Source organism: Acomys minous, assembly GCF_964271855.1.
Source record: "Acomys minous genome assembly, chromosome: 14".
NCBI classification, from domain to species: Eukaryota; Metazoa; Chordata; class Mammalia; order Rodentia; family Muridae; genus Acomys; species Acomys minous.
This window is the reverse complement of record NC_140496.1, coordinates 66,069,242-66,087,567: the sequence shown is the minus strand read 5'-3', so window position 1 is coordinate 66,087,567 and position 18,326 is coordinate 66,069,242. Positions and strand designations below refer to the sequence as shown.

The window sequence follows — 18,326 nt, the reverse complement described above, 5'->3', positions numbered from 1 at the left end:
CATATATATATGTGGCCCATGTGTGTGCATTGTACCTGCAGTGGCCAGAAACACACACACACACACACACACACACACACACACACACACACACAGATCAGAGCCCCCTCCCAGATTGTCTTAATAGCCCTGGCTGGCCTCAAACCTGCTGTGTACCCAGGGGTGACCTTGAACTTCTGATACTGTTGTCTCAACCTTCCCACATTGGGGTCACAGGTGTATACCACCAGACCTTGTTTTTAAGGTTTTTTTTTTTCTTAAAGTCTAGCATGGTGGGGGAGGGGAGCAGTGATGGAAAAGCAGCGGGGAGCAGCAGCATGGCAGGAGCTGTTCTGAGGCTCTGTGGGGTGACCACTAAGAGGGAAAGAAGTCATGTCAGGGAAACTGCGTGACGTCACAGGAAGCCAGACACAGATGATGATTTACTCAAAGCAGGAGGTTGGTTTGGGGCTGAATGGAAATGGATGCTTATCCTAAGGACCACCTTCATTTTTTATTTATTTATTTAGAAAGGAAGCAACATGTGTTGGCACAACCACACAGTCCCACAGAGACAGGCACAGGAGAATCATGAGTTTGAGGCCAGCTGGGACTACGCAATGAGATTTTTGTTTCAAAAACAAGTAAAGGAACAGTGATAGGCAGGTAGATAGAGTGGATAAATGGATGAATAGATGATAGATAGATCAGTAGGTAGGTAGATAGACGATTAATCAATAGATGATAGATACATAGATAAGATAGACGGATAGATAGATGATGGATGGATGGACAGACAGGCAGACAAGCTGGCTATAATAATAAAAGGTTAGAAACGTTTCCACAAGGGATGGGAGGGAAGCAAAGCTGAAGCAATGGGGACGGTGAGCCCTGGGAGTCTTCCTGTCTCTTTCTCCCCCGTGATGTGATTGCAGGTATTACCATGCCTAGCTAATTATGTGGGTTCTGGATCCAGACTGGGGTCCTCATGTTTGCACAGAGAACATTTCCCTGACTGAGCCATTTCCCAGCCCCTAAGCAGAGATCTCTTGGGGAGAATTATTTAGGCTGTACGCCAGCAGCACTAACTGCCATCTTTTACTGCTAGTGACACATCTATAGTGTTAGAAATACAGAATCTAGTGGTTTTTAAAGATTGAATAACATTTCCTTGTGGCTGTATACTGTATTTGTGTAGACTCTGTGCCTCTGTTGCTCTCTACTGAGGTTCTTTCCATGAGTTGGCTATTGTGAGTGCTTTACAGATGTAGATAGTATGTGTTCGCCAATCGTAACTGACCATAAAACAGTTTACAAAGGAAGAAATACACAGGTCAAAGTGCCTTATTCATTGGGTCAGTGTTAAAACCTCAGAGGCCAGGTCCACTGAGTCTACAGTCTGTTGCCTCTATGGCGGGACACATCTGAAACATCATGCTCCTGTGGCGAGGTGGGAGGCAGAGATGGAGAATCCTCAGTTAACCTGGTGCACACAGCTGTGAACACAGAGACCCTGTCTCAAACAAGGTGGAAGGTGCTCACCAGCACCCAAAGTTGTCCTCGTACCCTACACCTGCACTGTGACATACACACACCTGCACTCACACAAATATCACACAAGGATGTGCATGCATGGCGTAGGGGGGAGGGAGAGAGAGGGAGGGAGGGAGATAAAAAAAGAAAAACCGTCCTCTCTCCTTTATACCATATGGATGAGGTATAGGAGCATCCTAATGAAAAGGAATAACATGGGCCGGGCGTGGTGGCGCACGCCTTTAATCCCAGCACTCGGGAGGCAGAGGCAGGCGGATTGCTGTGAGTTCAAGGCCAGTCTGGACTACAAAGCGAGTCTAGGACAGCCAAGACTACACAGAAAAACCCTGTCTCGAAAAACCAAAAGAAAAAAAAAAAGAAAGAAAAGGAATAACATGCAGGCAGGCAGGCATGTGAAGAAGGAACGGTGGGTACCTCCATTAAGTAAGGAATCAGAGAGCAAAGTTTCGAGATGGTAGGCAGAGCTAGGCTTGTGTAGTACCGACTACTTGGGAGCTGAGGCAAGAGGATCATGAGTTCGAAGCCAGCCTGGCCTATACAGAAAGGTTATGAGCAGATGAAGGTTTGCCCCTTAGCCTATAAAGAGTCATATATTTCTTTCATGTGTGTGAGGGGAGGGAAGTGTATGTGTTCGTGCATTCCCACATATATGTGGAGGCCAGAAGCCAGTGAGTGTTGGATATTCTCCTTAATTGGTCTCCACCTTAGTGTGTGAATGTGTACCTATTCATGTGCATGTATGTTTGTGGGCAGGTGTACATGTGTGTGAAGGTAAGAAGTCAACGCTGGGTGTCTTCTTCAATTCCCCTCTCTACATCATTTTAGAGATAAGGGCTGTCACTGGACCTGGAGCTCACCAGTTCTGCTAGACTGGATGGCCTGCCAGCCCTTTGGCTCCATGTCTGCATCCCCAGTGCTGAGATTACAGGCATGTGCTGCCACACCTGGCTATTCCATGGGTACCAGGACTCTAAACTCAAGCCCTCAAACTTTTGTGGCAAGTCCTGTTTGCTGACTGATCCATCTCTGTAGCCCAGAAGCCATAAATTTCTTGATCTGGAACTGGCTGATTGGCTCTATAATTTTAGAAACAATTTATAGCTGTTTTTATACAGTTTTAGAAAATTCATAAATGGAAACAAAAAACCTTTTTGTTTAAAAGGCTTTTGTTAAAAGCCTAGTATTTTGGTTGCTAACCCTTATTCTTAAAGTCTAATTTTTGTATTCACTTGAGCATTTGTATATGTATTCAGAGAGATGTCTGTGTGGTAGGGGTTATATTTTAGTAGTAGTGGTTTTTCTCTCCATTTTAGTCTCTGAAAGAGACTTCATCCTTGCATAGACAATGCAAAGTTTTGGTGGTGAACTGAATTTTGCAGTTTACAACTTCTAAATTCTATAAATTTATTCCCTTGTTTTGAGGAATATGAAAAAATGTGTTTCTATTCCTATATGTGTTGTCAGGTTTTTAATAGACTTTATTTTTAGAGCAGTTTTAGCTTCACAGCAAAATTGAGCCGGGGCACAGAAATCTGTCATGTGGCCCTTCATCGCCACGGAACACAACATCCCGTGTCCCCTCCAGTACATGGCGCTCATCACAGCTGATGCACCAGGACAGGCAGGCACATTACCACCCACCGTCCCCAGTGTGCACTGGGACTCACAATTGATGATGTACGTCCTCTAGACTTTCACATGTGTAATGATAGGCACTATATAGAACACAAAATAGTATCACTGCCTAAATAGCCCTGTGCCCCAGCTGTTCACTCTTTTCCCTTCCAGCCACTGGTCCTTTTACAGCCTGAGTAGTTTTGCCTTTTTCAGGATATCGTGGATTTTCACTTCCTGTATCCTCCCAGGATTTTTACCTTATTGAATTTGGGATTTCTTTGTTTAGTTTTCTTTTATTAAGTTTTTCTAGACTATGAAATATATTCCCAAATTTTTAGTGTGGGGTCTTTCCTTAAACTATTATGGAAATTTTTTCCTGTTGCATTTTTGTGTGTCACCTGTACCTATATTGCTCTATCTAGGAAGTATGGAAGTGTTGCCAAATGGAACTTATAGTTGCAAAAAAATTAGTTTTCTTGAATGAATTTGACCATTTTTAGATTATACACATAGGTGATGTACAGTATTTTTCTTTCTTATCTGGGTATTTTCACGTAGCATACTATCTTCCAGGGCACATTACAAGTCGATAATTTCTTTCTTTTTTAAAAATATTTATTATTATGTATATGGTGCTCTGCCTGCATGTACACCTGCAGGCCAAACAAGGGCATCAGATCACATTATAGATGGTTGTGAGCCACCATGTGGTTGCTGGGAATTGAACTCAGGACCTCTGGAGGAGCAGTCGGTGCCCTTAACCTCTGAGCCATCTCTTCAGCTCCAATAATTTCTTTCTTTTAAAAATGCAGAATGGTGTGTGTGTGCGTGTGGCATTTTCTTCACTCTTTGATCCATTGATGGACACTTAAGTTGTTTCCAAATCTTGGCTATTATGAATAATGCTGAAATAACCATGGCATTGCATGTGTCTCTTTAAAAAAGCCATGTGAAGCAATTGTGAAGGCATTTGCCCAAAACCCCAGCACTTGGAAAGCTGAGACGATAGGATTCTGAGTTCAAGACTCACCCTGGCTTACAAAGCAAGACCCTAACTTCAAAAACCAAACCAAAACTAACAAAACAAACAAAAGAACCCTAATGTTATTTGCTTTGGATACATACCCAAAGGTACGTGTCATGTCATGTGTCTATTTTTAATTTTTTTGAGGAACCTCCATACCATTTTTCACAATGACTTTACCAAAACTGTACACCAGAGTTCTCTTTTTTCTACATCCTATCAACACGTGTTCTATTTTAACTATTTAATAATAGTTAGTGTGAATGTCATCCCATTTGGGTTTATGTGTATAGTTCTCTGCATTAACTTGTTAGCCAATTGTACAAACATTTCAGAAACAATTGTTCAAGCCTTTGGTCCATTTTTAATCCAGAATCTTTTTTCTTCTTCTTCTTTTTATGTTGCTGTTGTTGTGAATTCTTTACGTGTTTTGTTTATTAACCCCTGATTACATGCATGGTTGAGAAATTTTCTTCTACTTCATACAAGGAATGCATTTTCTCATATGCATGTGTATGTGTTGTGTGGGCATGTGTATGCATTTTTCCCATGTGTGGGCATGCGCATGTGTCTTCATCAGGATATCTACCAGGCACTGAATGCAAGTCTTACATGAAGCTATAGAGGCTTATTGCAATGTATACAGAAGATTTTGAGTATTATTTGAGGATCTACTATGTACCAAGGAGTGCTGCATTTTATATGAAATTCCTCATTAGAACAGCTCAAGGCAGTAAAGAATTATCATCTGCTGGTGTCTTTGTCTCCCTTCAGTCTCTTTACCTCATGATGGGAGGTGATCCCTCTGTCCAGGACCAGTCCCTAACTATTGCTTCTGACGTTCTCAGGGATCAGTCTTCTCTGGCACCGTTATTCATACCCACTCAAATAGTCAGTTTGGTCTCTATACTATCCCCCCCCCCCCCCCGCATTGGGACTGAAGTGTGCTTAACTTTCCTGCATGTTGAAGTGAAATCTTCCCTCGTGCCCTGTCCTCAGTTGGGTGCAACCCTGTCTCCCACTCTTACTTTGTTCCTAAGGTTTGAATTGAGTTGCCAACCTATCTGTGTCTGTTCCCCATACGAATCTGCTTCAATCCCACCTTGTCACCAAAATTGCCCTCGCTTGCATTGTGGGTGCCTTTTTGTTGCTAAGTCCACTGACCCCTGTTTTGGCCTCTATCGTACCTGGCCTGCTAAATCTGATGACATTGCTCAGCAGGACTCTCTTAAAACTGTTTCCCGTTGCCTTTGCTGATGCCCTAGTTCTTTTCTTCAGTTGATGTTCCACCTCCTCTGCCCCCCACCCCACTCCACCCCACCCCACCACACCCACCACACCCCTCTCCTGCTCTGATTTTGGTGGCACCGCAGACTGTCCTCTTCCGTTGACTCTTTGCCACTGTCCCCAAATGGCCTCATCTTTTCCCACAGTGAAGACTCACATCCACGTTTTCAGTCCTTACCTCACTTTTGAGTTCTCTCTATACACCTGCGGGCCTACGAAGCTCTGCCAAGAGGAAGCCTCTAGAACTGACTTGTCCATCTCCCATCTCCTCCCTCGCTGCCTAACCTGTTGGCATCCCTGCTCTGATGGAAAGGTATCCTGGGCCTGGGGAGCCCAGGAGCCACAGAGCTCTGAGGTGAGACAGTGTCCTGATGGAGGGTATCCTGAGACACTGGAGCCCAGGAACTGCACAGCTCTGAGAGGAAGCCTCTTCAGCAGAGGCGGTGACGCCCTGAGGGAAGATAGCCCTGGCTGAGCTGGACTGCCACGGTGGAACAGCTCCACTTTGCACTTCTCTTCTTCAGTGGTGTAGCTCTGAGGGGAGGGTCTCCCCAGCTGAGCTGAGGAGCTCAGGGGCCTCCGCCCTGCTCCACTTCTTCGCTTCTTCCTTTCTTTGCTTCTTTGCTCCTTGACACACCTGGCAGCAAATTTCATAAAAGAGATGTATTGGGAGGAGCAAACTCAGGGTTTGGAGGGGATGAATCCCAGGGTGGCTGCCTCTTCTCCTGGGAGAAAACAGCAGGAATCTGGAAGGGTTTATACAGGATTTCTTAAGATGGGGCTTTCCTGGGTAAAGATTGATGGGATTTCAAGTCCTGAGGTTGGGGGGGCGGGGCTCAGGGATTGGTGAGATTTTTTTCATATAGGACAGGGTCTGAACACTTTCCCCGCCTCTGGGCTGACAATGACAGTTACAGCCGTTAGAAAAGGACTGTTAGGAGCATGGCACACTCTGGGAGGCAGAGGCAGGCAGATCTCTGTGAGTTCGAGGCCAGCCTGGTCTACAGAGTGAGTCCAGGACAGCCAAGGCTACACAGAGAAACCCTGTCTCACACCACTTGAGTCGGTGTGAATACCCAACTGTAACCCACTAGTAAAAGGAATCAATGAATGAGTAAGGAACGCACACCGGTACTGCGCAGTTTCCTGGCGGTGTCACTGCCGTGCATTTACTCACGCCAGAAATGCTGCTGGAGACCATGACTGATTCCTGTCTCCTTAGTGTTGCAACTAAAAGTCAGATTTACAGATCTAGCTACTGCTCACAGTCTTAAAATACTTGTTTTTGCTTCAGCTTACAAAAAGTTCCTTCTTTGTCAGGATCTGGGTGTCTTTTAAAATCTTCATTATATCAAGAAAAGGATCTCTATAAACTTGCCGTTATTTCACTTAGGCGGGCAAATTGAGACAGACTTACAAGCACCTATGTTCTTGGAAACAACAGCCTCTAACAATTATTATGGAGCTACACTGTACTCCGGGCGCCGCTTGGAACAACAAACGGGGAGTGATGTATTTGGTCTCCCTGGGTTCCCTCAAGGTGTAGGTACTAATCTCAGCTCCGAGAAGGCACTGTATAAAGAGGAGCAAATGCGCCAGAGTGGCAGCCGCAGGTCACTGAGGCAGAGTTTGAACCCAAACAAGACTAGCTGCAGGATGCGCGCCTAGCCCCCATGCCACACTCCCTGGCCACCAGCTAACACTCCTCATAGCTGGCTTGCTTTTATCGCTGTTTCTGAAAGATGAGAAAGGTCCTGAATAATCAGGACATGGCGTAATTCTAAATATGTACCCAGAGTCCACGCTTGCTGGTTATCGGAAAATGATAGTGACATCAGTATGGTCCTTAGGACTCACAAAGATTGGCTCCGTCAACATCCCTTCTGGTTTAGGTTTCAGTGTTCGACAACATTCTAGATTGCCTTCGATTCTCTGAGACGTAAACAATGGCCATAGCAACTTTATCTTTTTCTGAGTCCTCTGCTTGCTCCATGTTCGCTTCAGCAGCTTTATCGTGTTATCTCTGAACTGTTTGGCTTTCCACCGTGTCAACACAGCATTCCTTTGCTTGCTTTCTAGACAGTGGTTGAGCAAGCATCCAAAACTCATAGGAAGTTAGTGACTCACCCAACAGAAAGCGGTGACTAATGTGACTTTTATCTCAGTTGCCAAGTAGTTTGCGTGGGTTTCCATGGTAACCCATCAGTATAACTAATGTCACAAACTAACTTCGCAGCTTTTTAAAATTTGTTTAGTTTGGACAGCTTTTTCCCAAGGTCTGTGTGTACACATGAAAGATTACCACAGAATCTGAGTAATCGCCTTAGGAACACAAATACACTTAAAAAAAAAAAAAGTCAAGGTTTCTGGAGCCCAGGTTAGCCTCAAACAAACTCATGTAAGCCCCCCCACCCCAACACACACATACCTTGGTTTCTCAAGTGCTGGCATTACAGGTGTGAGTCCCACTCTCAGGTGGAGATCTGAGGGAGGTAGACTTGAGCAGGAATCATTAAGGAGGCTCTTGGAATAATTCAAGGTAGTCCTGTGAAGAGTCTGAATGGGATAATGATGCTAGACTCAGGAAAGGGCTTGATTTTTAATAGAAAGTGATGGGCAGGAGTTGATAGCGGGTACCAATTATTTCTGGACTGTTTATTGACTGTTTACTGGGGTTGGCAGGCTGCGTTCCTGGGATTGTGCCAGTAGTGTTATATCTATTTTTATGGAGTTCTTTGGTTTTTGTTTGTTTGTTTACAAGGTTTCTTTGTGTAGCCTGGCTGTCCTAGAACTAGCTCTGTAGATCAGGCTGGCCTCAAACTCACAGAGAACCACCTGCCTCTACTTCCCAAGTACTGGGACTAAAGGCGTGTGCCAGCACTACCCAACTTGAATTTGTTTTTAAGTAATTTCTGAGTTTCTCTTCAGTTTGGTGTATTTGTTACATAATGGCATGGAGTAGGTCATAGATAAGTAAACATGTACAAATCTAGTCCATCCGAGCCTGATTTCTCAGCTTACTAGACTGTCCTGTGTAAGGACCTGCTCCTGAGTCCTTCGCATACGCTGTTGTCTGGTATGCGGGAGGCAGAATTCATGCAGCCAGATGGTGTTTTAACCTATATACAAAGTGAATCTTATTTGTGGGTGGGGCTATCCTGATAGGCAGTTTGTATAATACATTCCAGAGTGTTAATCTGTGCAGTATTCTTGTTTCATTTTGTTTGATGACTTTTGTTTCTTGAGATAGGCTATTGCTATGTAGCCCAGGCTGGCCTTAAGCTCCTGATCCTCTTGCTGGGATACAGTGATGCTATACGATCGGGAAAGGATTCTGGGATTCTGAGAGCACATTGCACATGGAAATAATAGTATGGGACTGAGGATGCCTCAGAATGTAGCTCAGCTACATAGAATAAAACCTAAAACAAGCATTGTAAATAATAAACTTAGGAAGTGTAAATGGAGACCACCCAGGCTTCATGCTTACCTGGTACCCACTTTCTTTCCTTTTCTGTATCATCACCGAAGCGTCTTAGTCCTGTATAGTATATGTGATTTCATTTTATTATTACATGTACATATGCACGCGCCTGGGTGTGACAGTGGAGGTCAAAGGACAACTGTAGAAGTTGAGTCATCCCTCCAGCCTGTAATTTTTTTTCACTTGAGAATGGGTCTTCTTCCAGTGTCAGCTCTGTTTGGTTGCAGTTGCTTTCCCCCCCCCCCCCCTGTTCATTTTGCTCTGTTTTTCCTATAAGAGCTTCTCCTGGAGTGCGTGCTTAGATGTAGCCGCAGCCCTGAAGCTGACAGAAGCTCTGTGCCAATGGAGGGTGCTTGGCATCTTGGGTTTTTACTACATTTGAGACAGCTGGACCATTTTGTTGGCGCACAACTCAGTGTCCATCTCATCACAGTTTTCTTGATGAGTACGTGCCTGTTTCCATCACTGCGGGAGCCGGCTAAGGAAGAAGGGCCAACACTGACCCATCTTTTGCTCCTCCAGTCGATATGCTGACGTCATGCCACTGAGACAGCCCCCCCCCCCCGCCCCGCTCTCTCCCCTCTCACCCGACCCTGGGGTCAAGCAGACCAGAGAAGCATCTGTTCTACCCGTCAGGAGAATAAAGCTGAGCTTCCTGCAGGAGTCAGGGTCTGGCTGCTTCTAAAACAGCTTTCAGACAGTCCTTTTCTTCCACCTTTGGTCCTTCATTTTGTTTCAGAACCAGCTGAAGATGCCTCTCTTGGCTTTCGGCATTGACAGCGTCAGGTTCGGCTTTCCTGCACTGCTAAATTAGCTACCACTTGTCTGTCCCTGACTGCTTGTTTTTGTCTTCCCATGAGATGATGCCTTTAAAAAAAATGTGGTAAGTTTTTGAGAGAAAGTACAAGCCTTCTTTAGCTAGACATTTATATGGGATTTTCTAAGAACAATAAGCCATCATGGGTTTAAGAATTACTGTTACCAATGCCTGGCCCTACACCAGTGGCGTTAGTGACAGGGACTGTCACATACCTTGAGGTATATTCCCAAAGGTCCCAGGTCATCAGTATCTGCATTCCTTTTTTTAAAGTTCCAGACATGTGGCTGATGCCTTCAACTCTTGGGGCCAAGTGATGCTGAGAGGAAAACAATCATTTAAAATTCTGTGGGTTTTTTTTTTCATGAAATATCTTTTTTTTAAAAACCTCAGTGATCCTAATACACACTCACTCTATTCCCAGAGGCAACAACAAGTTGACACACTATTGTAATCACCACATTTGTCCTTTTCTCAACCCTTGGTCTAAAGGTTTCACCCATCAGTCTCTATTGCTCTACAGACTTAAGAAAACCAACCTCTTTATACCTGCGCCCTCAAGGACTATCACAGAAGAGGGGGCGGGACGATTGTAACCGAAAGGTCAGGGAGGACAGACAGGAACAGTATTTTCTGGTCTGACAGGGTTCCCAGCAGCTGTGGCTACCAGCACAGGGTGAAGCGAGTCAGCGTTCCAGCAGGAAGTCGGGAGGTACTCAAGATCCTTCACCCCTGGCTGAGGAGCCAGCGGGTGATACTTCTGGGATATACCGGGGTGTCAGGTTTTCTTCAGAGATGTGGCCCCTGGCAGGCAGGTCAGTCGTGCTCCATGGTTGACCCCGTGAGTCTATGAGCTGCACAAGTTGGATTCCGTGTGTTATGGATGTGGGAGGAGTTACGGGGATGCGTGGGAGTGATCATGACCAAAATATATTTTGTATGCATGTAGGAAAATCTCAAAGAATTAATAAAAATAGTAAGGCCAGGTATGATGGTGCTTAGGAGGCAGAGGCAAGTTGATCTCCTTGAATTCAAGGCCAACTTTGTCTCCAGCCAGCAGGAATGAATATATATATCGCCTATATATTAACTGAACTGATGAGTAAATCTAGAGAGCATCCTTTTGTTTTATTCATTTTTCTCTATTTACAAACCCCCCCATCGCATCTCTCTTTCCATAAGCGGAACACTAATTTTTGCTTTCTAAGGCTCAGCCCCTTGTACGTACACAGAATAGTAAAGAGAACAGCTTGTACAAAAGCCAAAGAGGACAATTGTTGGGGAAACAGCAGATCTGGGCCGGGAAAGGGGCTTCAGAGCTGAATGGGCAGCTTGAGTGGGGTGCCTGCGCTCACCGCCTAAACTGTGTTGAGCTGACGCCTGTCCTGTGCTTCAGTTCTGGTCTATGCAGTGAGGAAAATGCCAGCTGCATTTTAGAGTTGGAGTGAAATTAAGCACTGTGTTGTAAACTCCGAAAGGGTAGCTCATGTTCCTGAGATACAGAGAGAAACTAAGGTATTTGTGTGGGTTTCTGTCTCTGCATGGAGCCCTTGCAAGGTTAGGAATTCTGTCCTTCATCTTGTCTTTTAAACATTTACAAGTATTCTCAACACACAGGAAATAAATGTACACTGAAGATTCACTTTAAATAGATTGATGAGTAAATTAACTTCATTGCATTTCTTTTTATAATATTTATTTATTATTATGCATACAGTGCTGAAAAGGGCACCAGATCACATTATAGATGGTTGTGAGCCACCACGTGGTTGCTGGGAATCGAACTCATGACCTCTGGAAGAGCAGTCAGTGCTCTTAACCACTGAGCCATCTCTCCAGCCCCCCTTCATTGCATTTCTAATCACCAATTATTCTAGTCCCGTTGCTTGCAGATGCTGACGTTTGCATTTGTATGTTTTTCTGTGTGTGCTTGAGTGAGGAAGCCTGCCCTGATGTCAGACAGCACCCTGAGGTGCTCTTTACCTTATTAATAGAGGCAGGGTCTCTAGCTGAAGCCAGACCTTGCCCATTTTTGGCTAGTTTGGCTAGTCAGTTTGCTCCAGGGAGTCCCTGCCTCTTAGATGCTGGGATTACAGACACCTGGCTTTTACATGGTCCAAACTCCAGCCTGGTGCTCGCGGCAAGCATTTTCCACACCGAGCCATCTCTCCAGCACCTTAAATGACTGACTTCTGCCTAACTTGGCGTTGTAGACTTGAGTGAAATTGTGAGTACTTCCAACATAGTAATTAATTGGCTTTTCGGTTTTTGTTTTTCCCTATTCAGGGAGGTGGTGCAAGCAAACTGTGTTCGATGGAGAAAGAAGTTCTCATTTATGTGCAAAATGAGTGCCAGCGCCTCGACCGGCATCCTGGATCCCTGTATCTACAGAGTGTCTGTACGGAAGGTATAAAAATAGCCTATTATTCCTCGCCTTTCAGAAACCGTAATTAGCTACAGTCACTGACTCACTTTATTTAGATCTGCTTTAACGGTAGAACTGTAACTTCACACTTACAGTAATAAATTAATCTGCTTGGAAAATATGATGAAAACCCTGCAGTTAAAACTCAAGATTCAAAAGAACCTTCTCAGAATCACTGACTGTTATGAGCATTAACCGCATTTGTATTAGTTTGGGAGTGTATGAGTCTGTATCCTGTCATTTATTAAATTCCTGTTCTTTACTTCTTTTTTTTTATTGGCTTGTTTGTTTCAGAGATAGGGTTTTTCTGTATCACCCTGGCTGTCCTGAACTTGTGCTGTAGACCAGGCTGGCCTCGAACTCACAGAGATCCACCTGCCTCTGCCTTCCAAGTGCTGGGATTAAAGGCATACGCCACTGTGCCTGCCATTTTTACTTTTAAAAAAAATTTATTAATTCTTTGAAAATATAATCCAATGCATTTTTATCGTAATTACACTGCTCCCCCAACCCTTCCCACACATGCCCTCCTGCCTTCACTGCCCTACCCACCCAACTTTGACTTTTCTTTTTTCTTTTCCTTTCTTTTATTTCCCCACCCCCCCCGGACAGGGTTTCTCTGTGTAGCCCTGGCTGTCCTGGACTCCCTTTGTAGACCAAGCTGGTCTCACAGAGATCCGCCTCTGACTTCCCAAGTGCTAGGACTACAGGCATGTGCCACCGTGTCCAGCGAATTTCCTTTCCTTTTTTCTTTTTTTCAATCTAGTTCACTTTGTGTTGTCCAACTGCTCTTAGGGCGTGGGGACTGGAGTGCAGTGCATCATTAAAGAAAGCTGACTGTCGTCCCTTTCCCAGCAGCTATAAAAGACCAGTATCTCCTCACCTAGTCACCTAGGAGTTCAATTTCTTTTCCACGTTCTTCCCCAGTGCTGAGATTTACCTGGATTGAGCTCAGGCGGGTCTTATGTATGCTGGTCACAATCGCTGTGAGTCTTTATGTCCATCTGTCCTAGTGTATCTAGAAAAGACTTACAGCCTTCCTTCCCCTCTTCTGCATGGATTCCTGGGGCCTTGTGGGGAGGCGTGTGATATAGACATCCCATTTTCAGCTGAGCACTCCCAGATTTCCTATTCTCTGCATATGGACCAGTTGAAGGTTTTGTATTAACTAACCATCTGCTGCAAGAAGCAGCTTCTCTGATGAGGGCTGCGAGAGGCTCTGATCTGGAGTTCTGGGCCAGATTCCACCAAATGGCTGTTCTTTAATAGGTGTTTTTGCCAGGGACTTCAATCAATTATATCTAATAGCAGGCCTGGAACCGGGTGTCCTTTTCTCTGTCTTAAGAAAAACTAGGGCTCAGAGAAGTGAAGCAACTTGCTCGCATCTACATTGTTAATAGATGGCAAAGCGAAGACTGAAACACAAGTCTATGTCCTTGCTTATATGTATTTTGTTTTCATATATGAAGCTGAGGAGATATGTGTGTAAGGTCCTGATTTATAAAAAAGAGGAATCCATTAATCACTGCTACCAATGAATTAACTACCAGCTTTAAAATATAAACTTCATAGCCAAACATGGTAGTGGCAAGCCTGTAGTCACAGCAACTGGAGAGGCAGAGACAGGAGGATCCCAAGTTCAAGGCTTGCCTGAGCTACGTAGCAAATCTAAAGCCAGCCTAGGCTATGTCACATGACCTTGCCTTGATAACTTTAAGAACTCACCTGTGTGTTCTAGATTTTTAAACACATTTTTTTTTCTGAATTTTCAGAAACAAGGACTCACTATGTAGCTAACCTAGCTATGGCCAGGAACTCACGCGTAGCCCGGACTCGTGTCAAATTCATGATCCTCCTCGCTTCCATCTCCCAAGCCTTGGAATTCCAGGCACACCACCATGCCCAGCTTTATATGTATCTTAAGTTACCAAAGTGCATGTATATGTTGGCAAAGATATTAGAATAAGAAGTACGAGTCTTTTTGCTTTTTTTCACTCCAGTCCTGCATCTTTCTGTGTCAGATAAAAAGCTATATTCTGAGATTTGTTGTCCCATGTTTTGAATGAGTTGTTAGCAGTATGATGTGCGTGGCTGTATTCCAGCCTCTTTTTTTTATTGCTCAATATACTCAGCTAGAATATAATAAATGCATCTATACAGAAATGGTTTTACAAGTTTTAAGTCTCTATGAAAATAGTTGTGTTTGGAGCAACAGTAGTTGAATGGAGTCCTCTGCAGAGGAAGTGTAGCACAGCAAAGGCAGACATGCAGTTATACCAACCTGGCTTTGAGCCCCAAGCGTGCCACTTACCCACTGTGAGGCCTTAGGCAATTATGACTTTAAATGTAAGGAGCTAGTCCTTGATTCTTTGTCAGCGTAAGGATTAGCTAACACAGCAAAGCATCCACCTTCATCTTGCTACTTTGACTGCTGCTGTCCTGTCATTGAAACCCTGTCTGAATGTAGTCCTTATTATCATGCTTAAAGGATGATGCGCTAGTCTTTGAATATTTAAGAAAAACGAACATATAACCAGCTTAAAGTAAAGCCTGCCTTCAATTTAAATAAGCTCAAACCCCAGTGAGACAAACAGAAACTCTAAATGCCAGTTAAGCTAGGACATGCTTCAAATGACCCTTTCTCTTATTTTTAGGGGTTTGATTTACTCATTAGGACATGTCTTAGTTTATTTCCTACTGGTGTGAGATAAACATCAGGGCCAAAGCAACTTGAGGAGGGGAGCATTCATTTCACCTTATAGCCTACAGCATGAAGAGAAGCCAAGACAGGAACTAGGGGCAGGAACCGAAGAGGCCACGGAGGAACACCGCTTACTAACTCATTCTACACGGATTGCTCAGCCAGCTTCCTATCCCCCTCAGCCCTGAGGTGGCACCACCCAAACACCTCAGTCTTTACTCAAGGAAATGCCTCCAGAGGCCTGTCTTCAAGGCAGTCTGATGGAGGCATTTTCTCACTTGAGGTTCCCTCAGCTGTCCTGGACTCGCTTTGCAGACCAGGCTGGCTTTGCCCTCACAGAGATCACCTGGGATTAAAGGTGCGCACCACCATGCCTGGCTGCCTGTGTCTAAAAGACACATGTCTTTGGTTAGAACTTAGTCATGCACCCCACACCAAACTGAAAGGCTATGGCTGTCATTCGTAGTTGGGTGGCCAGTAGGTTCTAACGTTCCAGAAGAGAAGGTGGGAAATCCCAGTATTCTTCTGTAGTACTAGAGCACTCTGGGAGTTGAGTTTATTCTACATAACCATTCCTAAGTATTGTATAAAAGAAACATCGGAGAACCCATTGACTTAAACATGGTGGCCTTTGGGGTGGGGGGGAGAGTTATAAGCAAAGTCACAAATTAAAACTATTTGTTAATCAGTCAAAAAACAATTAATATAGAAAGAACCCATCTACACTGTGTAAAAGAACCAACAGCCTTATAGAAGTTGACAGGTGTCAATATGTTCCCTCAAAAAGAAGTAGTATAAACATACAAAATAGACCTAATCTTACACAAATTAAAACTACAAACCAGACACCATTTTTATGTACAGATCTGGTAGAAATTGGGTTTGGGAGTGAACCCTGTGGCCTTGACACGGGGAAGCAGCCAGCAGTCAACCAAGCGTTGGTGCTATCCGTGTGCCAGGTACTGCTCTGGGGTCCAAGAAGATGGTGGACCAGATCTCTTACACTCTACTTCCTGGTGAGAACTGGGTAACAGATTACAAGAGTGCAGCAAAATAAAATTAGTTCAGATAAGAGTAAATGATGTGCATTTAAAAAATGGGGTAATAGAGAATGATTTAGCGAAGAGTGGTTGGTCTAGAAAATTGAGGAGGCCTCTCTGCTCGCCCGCCTGCCTCCCTCCCTCTCTCTCTCTCTCTCTCTCTTCCTCTCTCTCCCTCTCTCTCCCTCTCTCTCTGCTCTCTGCTCCCATCCCAGCACTGTGGTGGAAGGAACATGTGGCCACACCTAGTTTTTCACATGGGTGCTGGGCATCTGAACCAGGTCCTCATACTTGTACATCAAACATCCTTACCAAGTGAGCTTATCTCGCAGCACTCGTTTGGTAGGTAGGCTGGTTGGTAGGTAGGCTGGTTGGTAGGTAGGCTGGTTGGTTGATTGGTTGGTTGGTCAGTAGATTGGTTGGTTGGTTGATTGGTTGATTTCTGAGACCTCATAATCTTCCTGCCTCTAACTATCAAGGACAGATGGTATACAAGGGCATATCCCACCATGCCCAATTCATTGGAAATTTTTAATAAGGAGAATAATTTATAACAGCAGTTTTCAACCTATGGGTCTTGACCTCTTTGGGGAGTTGAACAACCCTTTCACAGGGCCGCATATTAGATATCCTGTATATCAGATATTTACATTGCCATTCCTAACAGTAGCAAAATTACAGTTATGAAGTAGCAATAAAAAGAATTTTATGGGTGGGGGTCATTACAGCATGAGGAACTGTATTGAAGGGTCTCAGCCTTAGGAAGGTTGGGAACCACTGATGTATAAGATCATGCTGCTGCCCTGGCAGTGAAAGAGTTGGTTCTAATATCTCAAGGAAGACATGCTTAGGTTTGGTGATACCAGCTTTACACAGAGATAGTCATTATTTTTGGACAACCAGACACGTAACTGAAACTACAGAATTCTATTACATGGAAGGTGGGAGCGGGTAACTGAGGCACAGCTGGAATTCATCCTGAAGAAGGAGAGGCAGGAAGAACAGCATCCAGGGAAGCAGGGGGGAAAGCAGGCAGCTGTGACATCAGGGAGCTGTTGAGAAGAAGATGATGTAAGAACAGAGGTCAGTGGCCAAAGCCATCACGTGCTGCTGAGAGGCTGAGATGGAAACGGAAATTTTTTGCTTTCCCCAAATGAAAATCACTGGGGTCTTGAGCTAGTGGCGGGGGGTGGGAAATGAGGACAAACCCAGCTGGAGAGGGTTGACTAGAGTCAGTGCTGCAGGTGTGAGTCTGGAGTTTCGGCTGTAGAGGACAGCAACGAAAAGAACCAAGTCGGGGCCAGAGAGATGGTGCAGAGGTTAAGAGCCCTGGCTGCTCTTCCAAAGGTCCTGAGTTCAATTCCCAGCAACCACATACTGCCTTACAACCACCCGTAATGGGCTCTCGTGCCTTCTTGTGATGGGCAGGCACACATGTGAGCAGAATACTGTATAAATAATAAAAGAAAAGAAAAGAATCAAGTCGAGGAGCCAAGGAACACTTAGAGGATGCTTCTTTTTGTTCACTTAAGAACGGCACCTTTAAGGGATGTCAGAGTGACCCAAAAAAGAAGACATTTTGATAGCTCCTATGGAATAGAAATTGCGGCAGGGAAGGGAAGGAACAGCAGATACTCTAAGTAATAATACGCTCGCTGTAGACTGTCTGGGCTTACTTAAATTCACCGTGTGAAAGACAGGACTGATAGATAACACTTCAGGTATCAGAGTCACAAAAGAGAAAGGGGAGTTCTTCAGTAAACATGTGTTTAAAGTGGCGTTGGACAAAGGAAGCTTGTCCTCAGTGATGAAAGGAAACAGTACACAGTGTACTGTTCGAAGCGCTGTACAATTTGTCCTCATAGCTGTGTGGTACCCTAAGTTCAAAAATGTGGTCCTCAGTCCCAGCTGTATGGGAAGCCGAGGTGAGTCCCTTGAGGCCCAGGAGCTCAAGGTCAGTCTGCGTCATAGAGGGACTTCATATCAAACACTACGTGAGTGAAGTTGCAAGCAAAGTAAAAAACTTTGGTCATTTTCCAGGTTGGTGTTACTGATTTGAATAGTTGGACTGTTTTTATTGTCTGTGACATTCACTAGCCTACAGATGTCTGCTTTAGAACTGTCTGACATGCATTTAGTTTTAAATCCTTCGTCTCACAGTATCCTTACAGTGTTTTCTGTATTTGCAGGAATTAAAGGGCGGGAAAGCCTATGCGAAGGTAAGTAGATGTTCTCTGGCTCTTTTTGTAATTCATGCTGTTGCTATTGCGGCCGTAGGTTTTTCATTGTTACTCAAGCTTGACTCGGCTTAATTAAAAGCAAATTGGAGACTGAACAATTAGATTTAACAAGGTATTAGAATATTCTTTCTGGGGGGGCTAGAGAAATAGCTCAGTGG

The 18,326-nt window shown here is 44.4% G+C and overlaps 1 protein-coding gene across 1 annotated transcript in view; it reads left to right on the top strand.

The window, feature by feature from the left end:
- Positions 1 to 18,326, top strand: part of EEIG2 (EEIG family member 2) — a 46,358-nt gene that overhangs the window by 9,020 nt on the left and 19,012 nt on the right. Inside the window, exons 2-3 of the mRNA XM_084757476.1 lie at positions 12,049 to 12,169; positions 18,118 to 18,147. Of these exons, the coding sequence (XP_084613602.1) occupies positions 12,049 to 12,169; positions 18,118 to 18,147 (151 nt within the window). The remainder of the gene's footprint in view (positions 1 to 12,048; positions 12,170 to 18,117; positions 18,148 to 18,326) is intronic.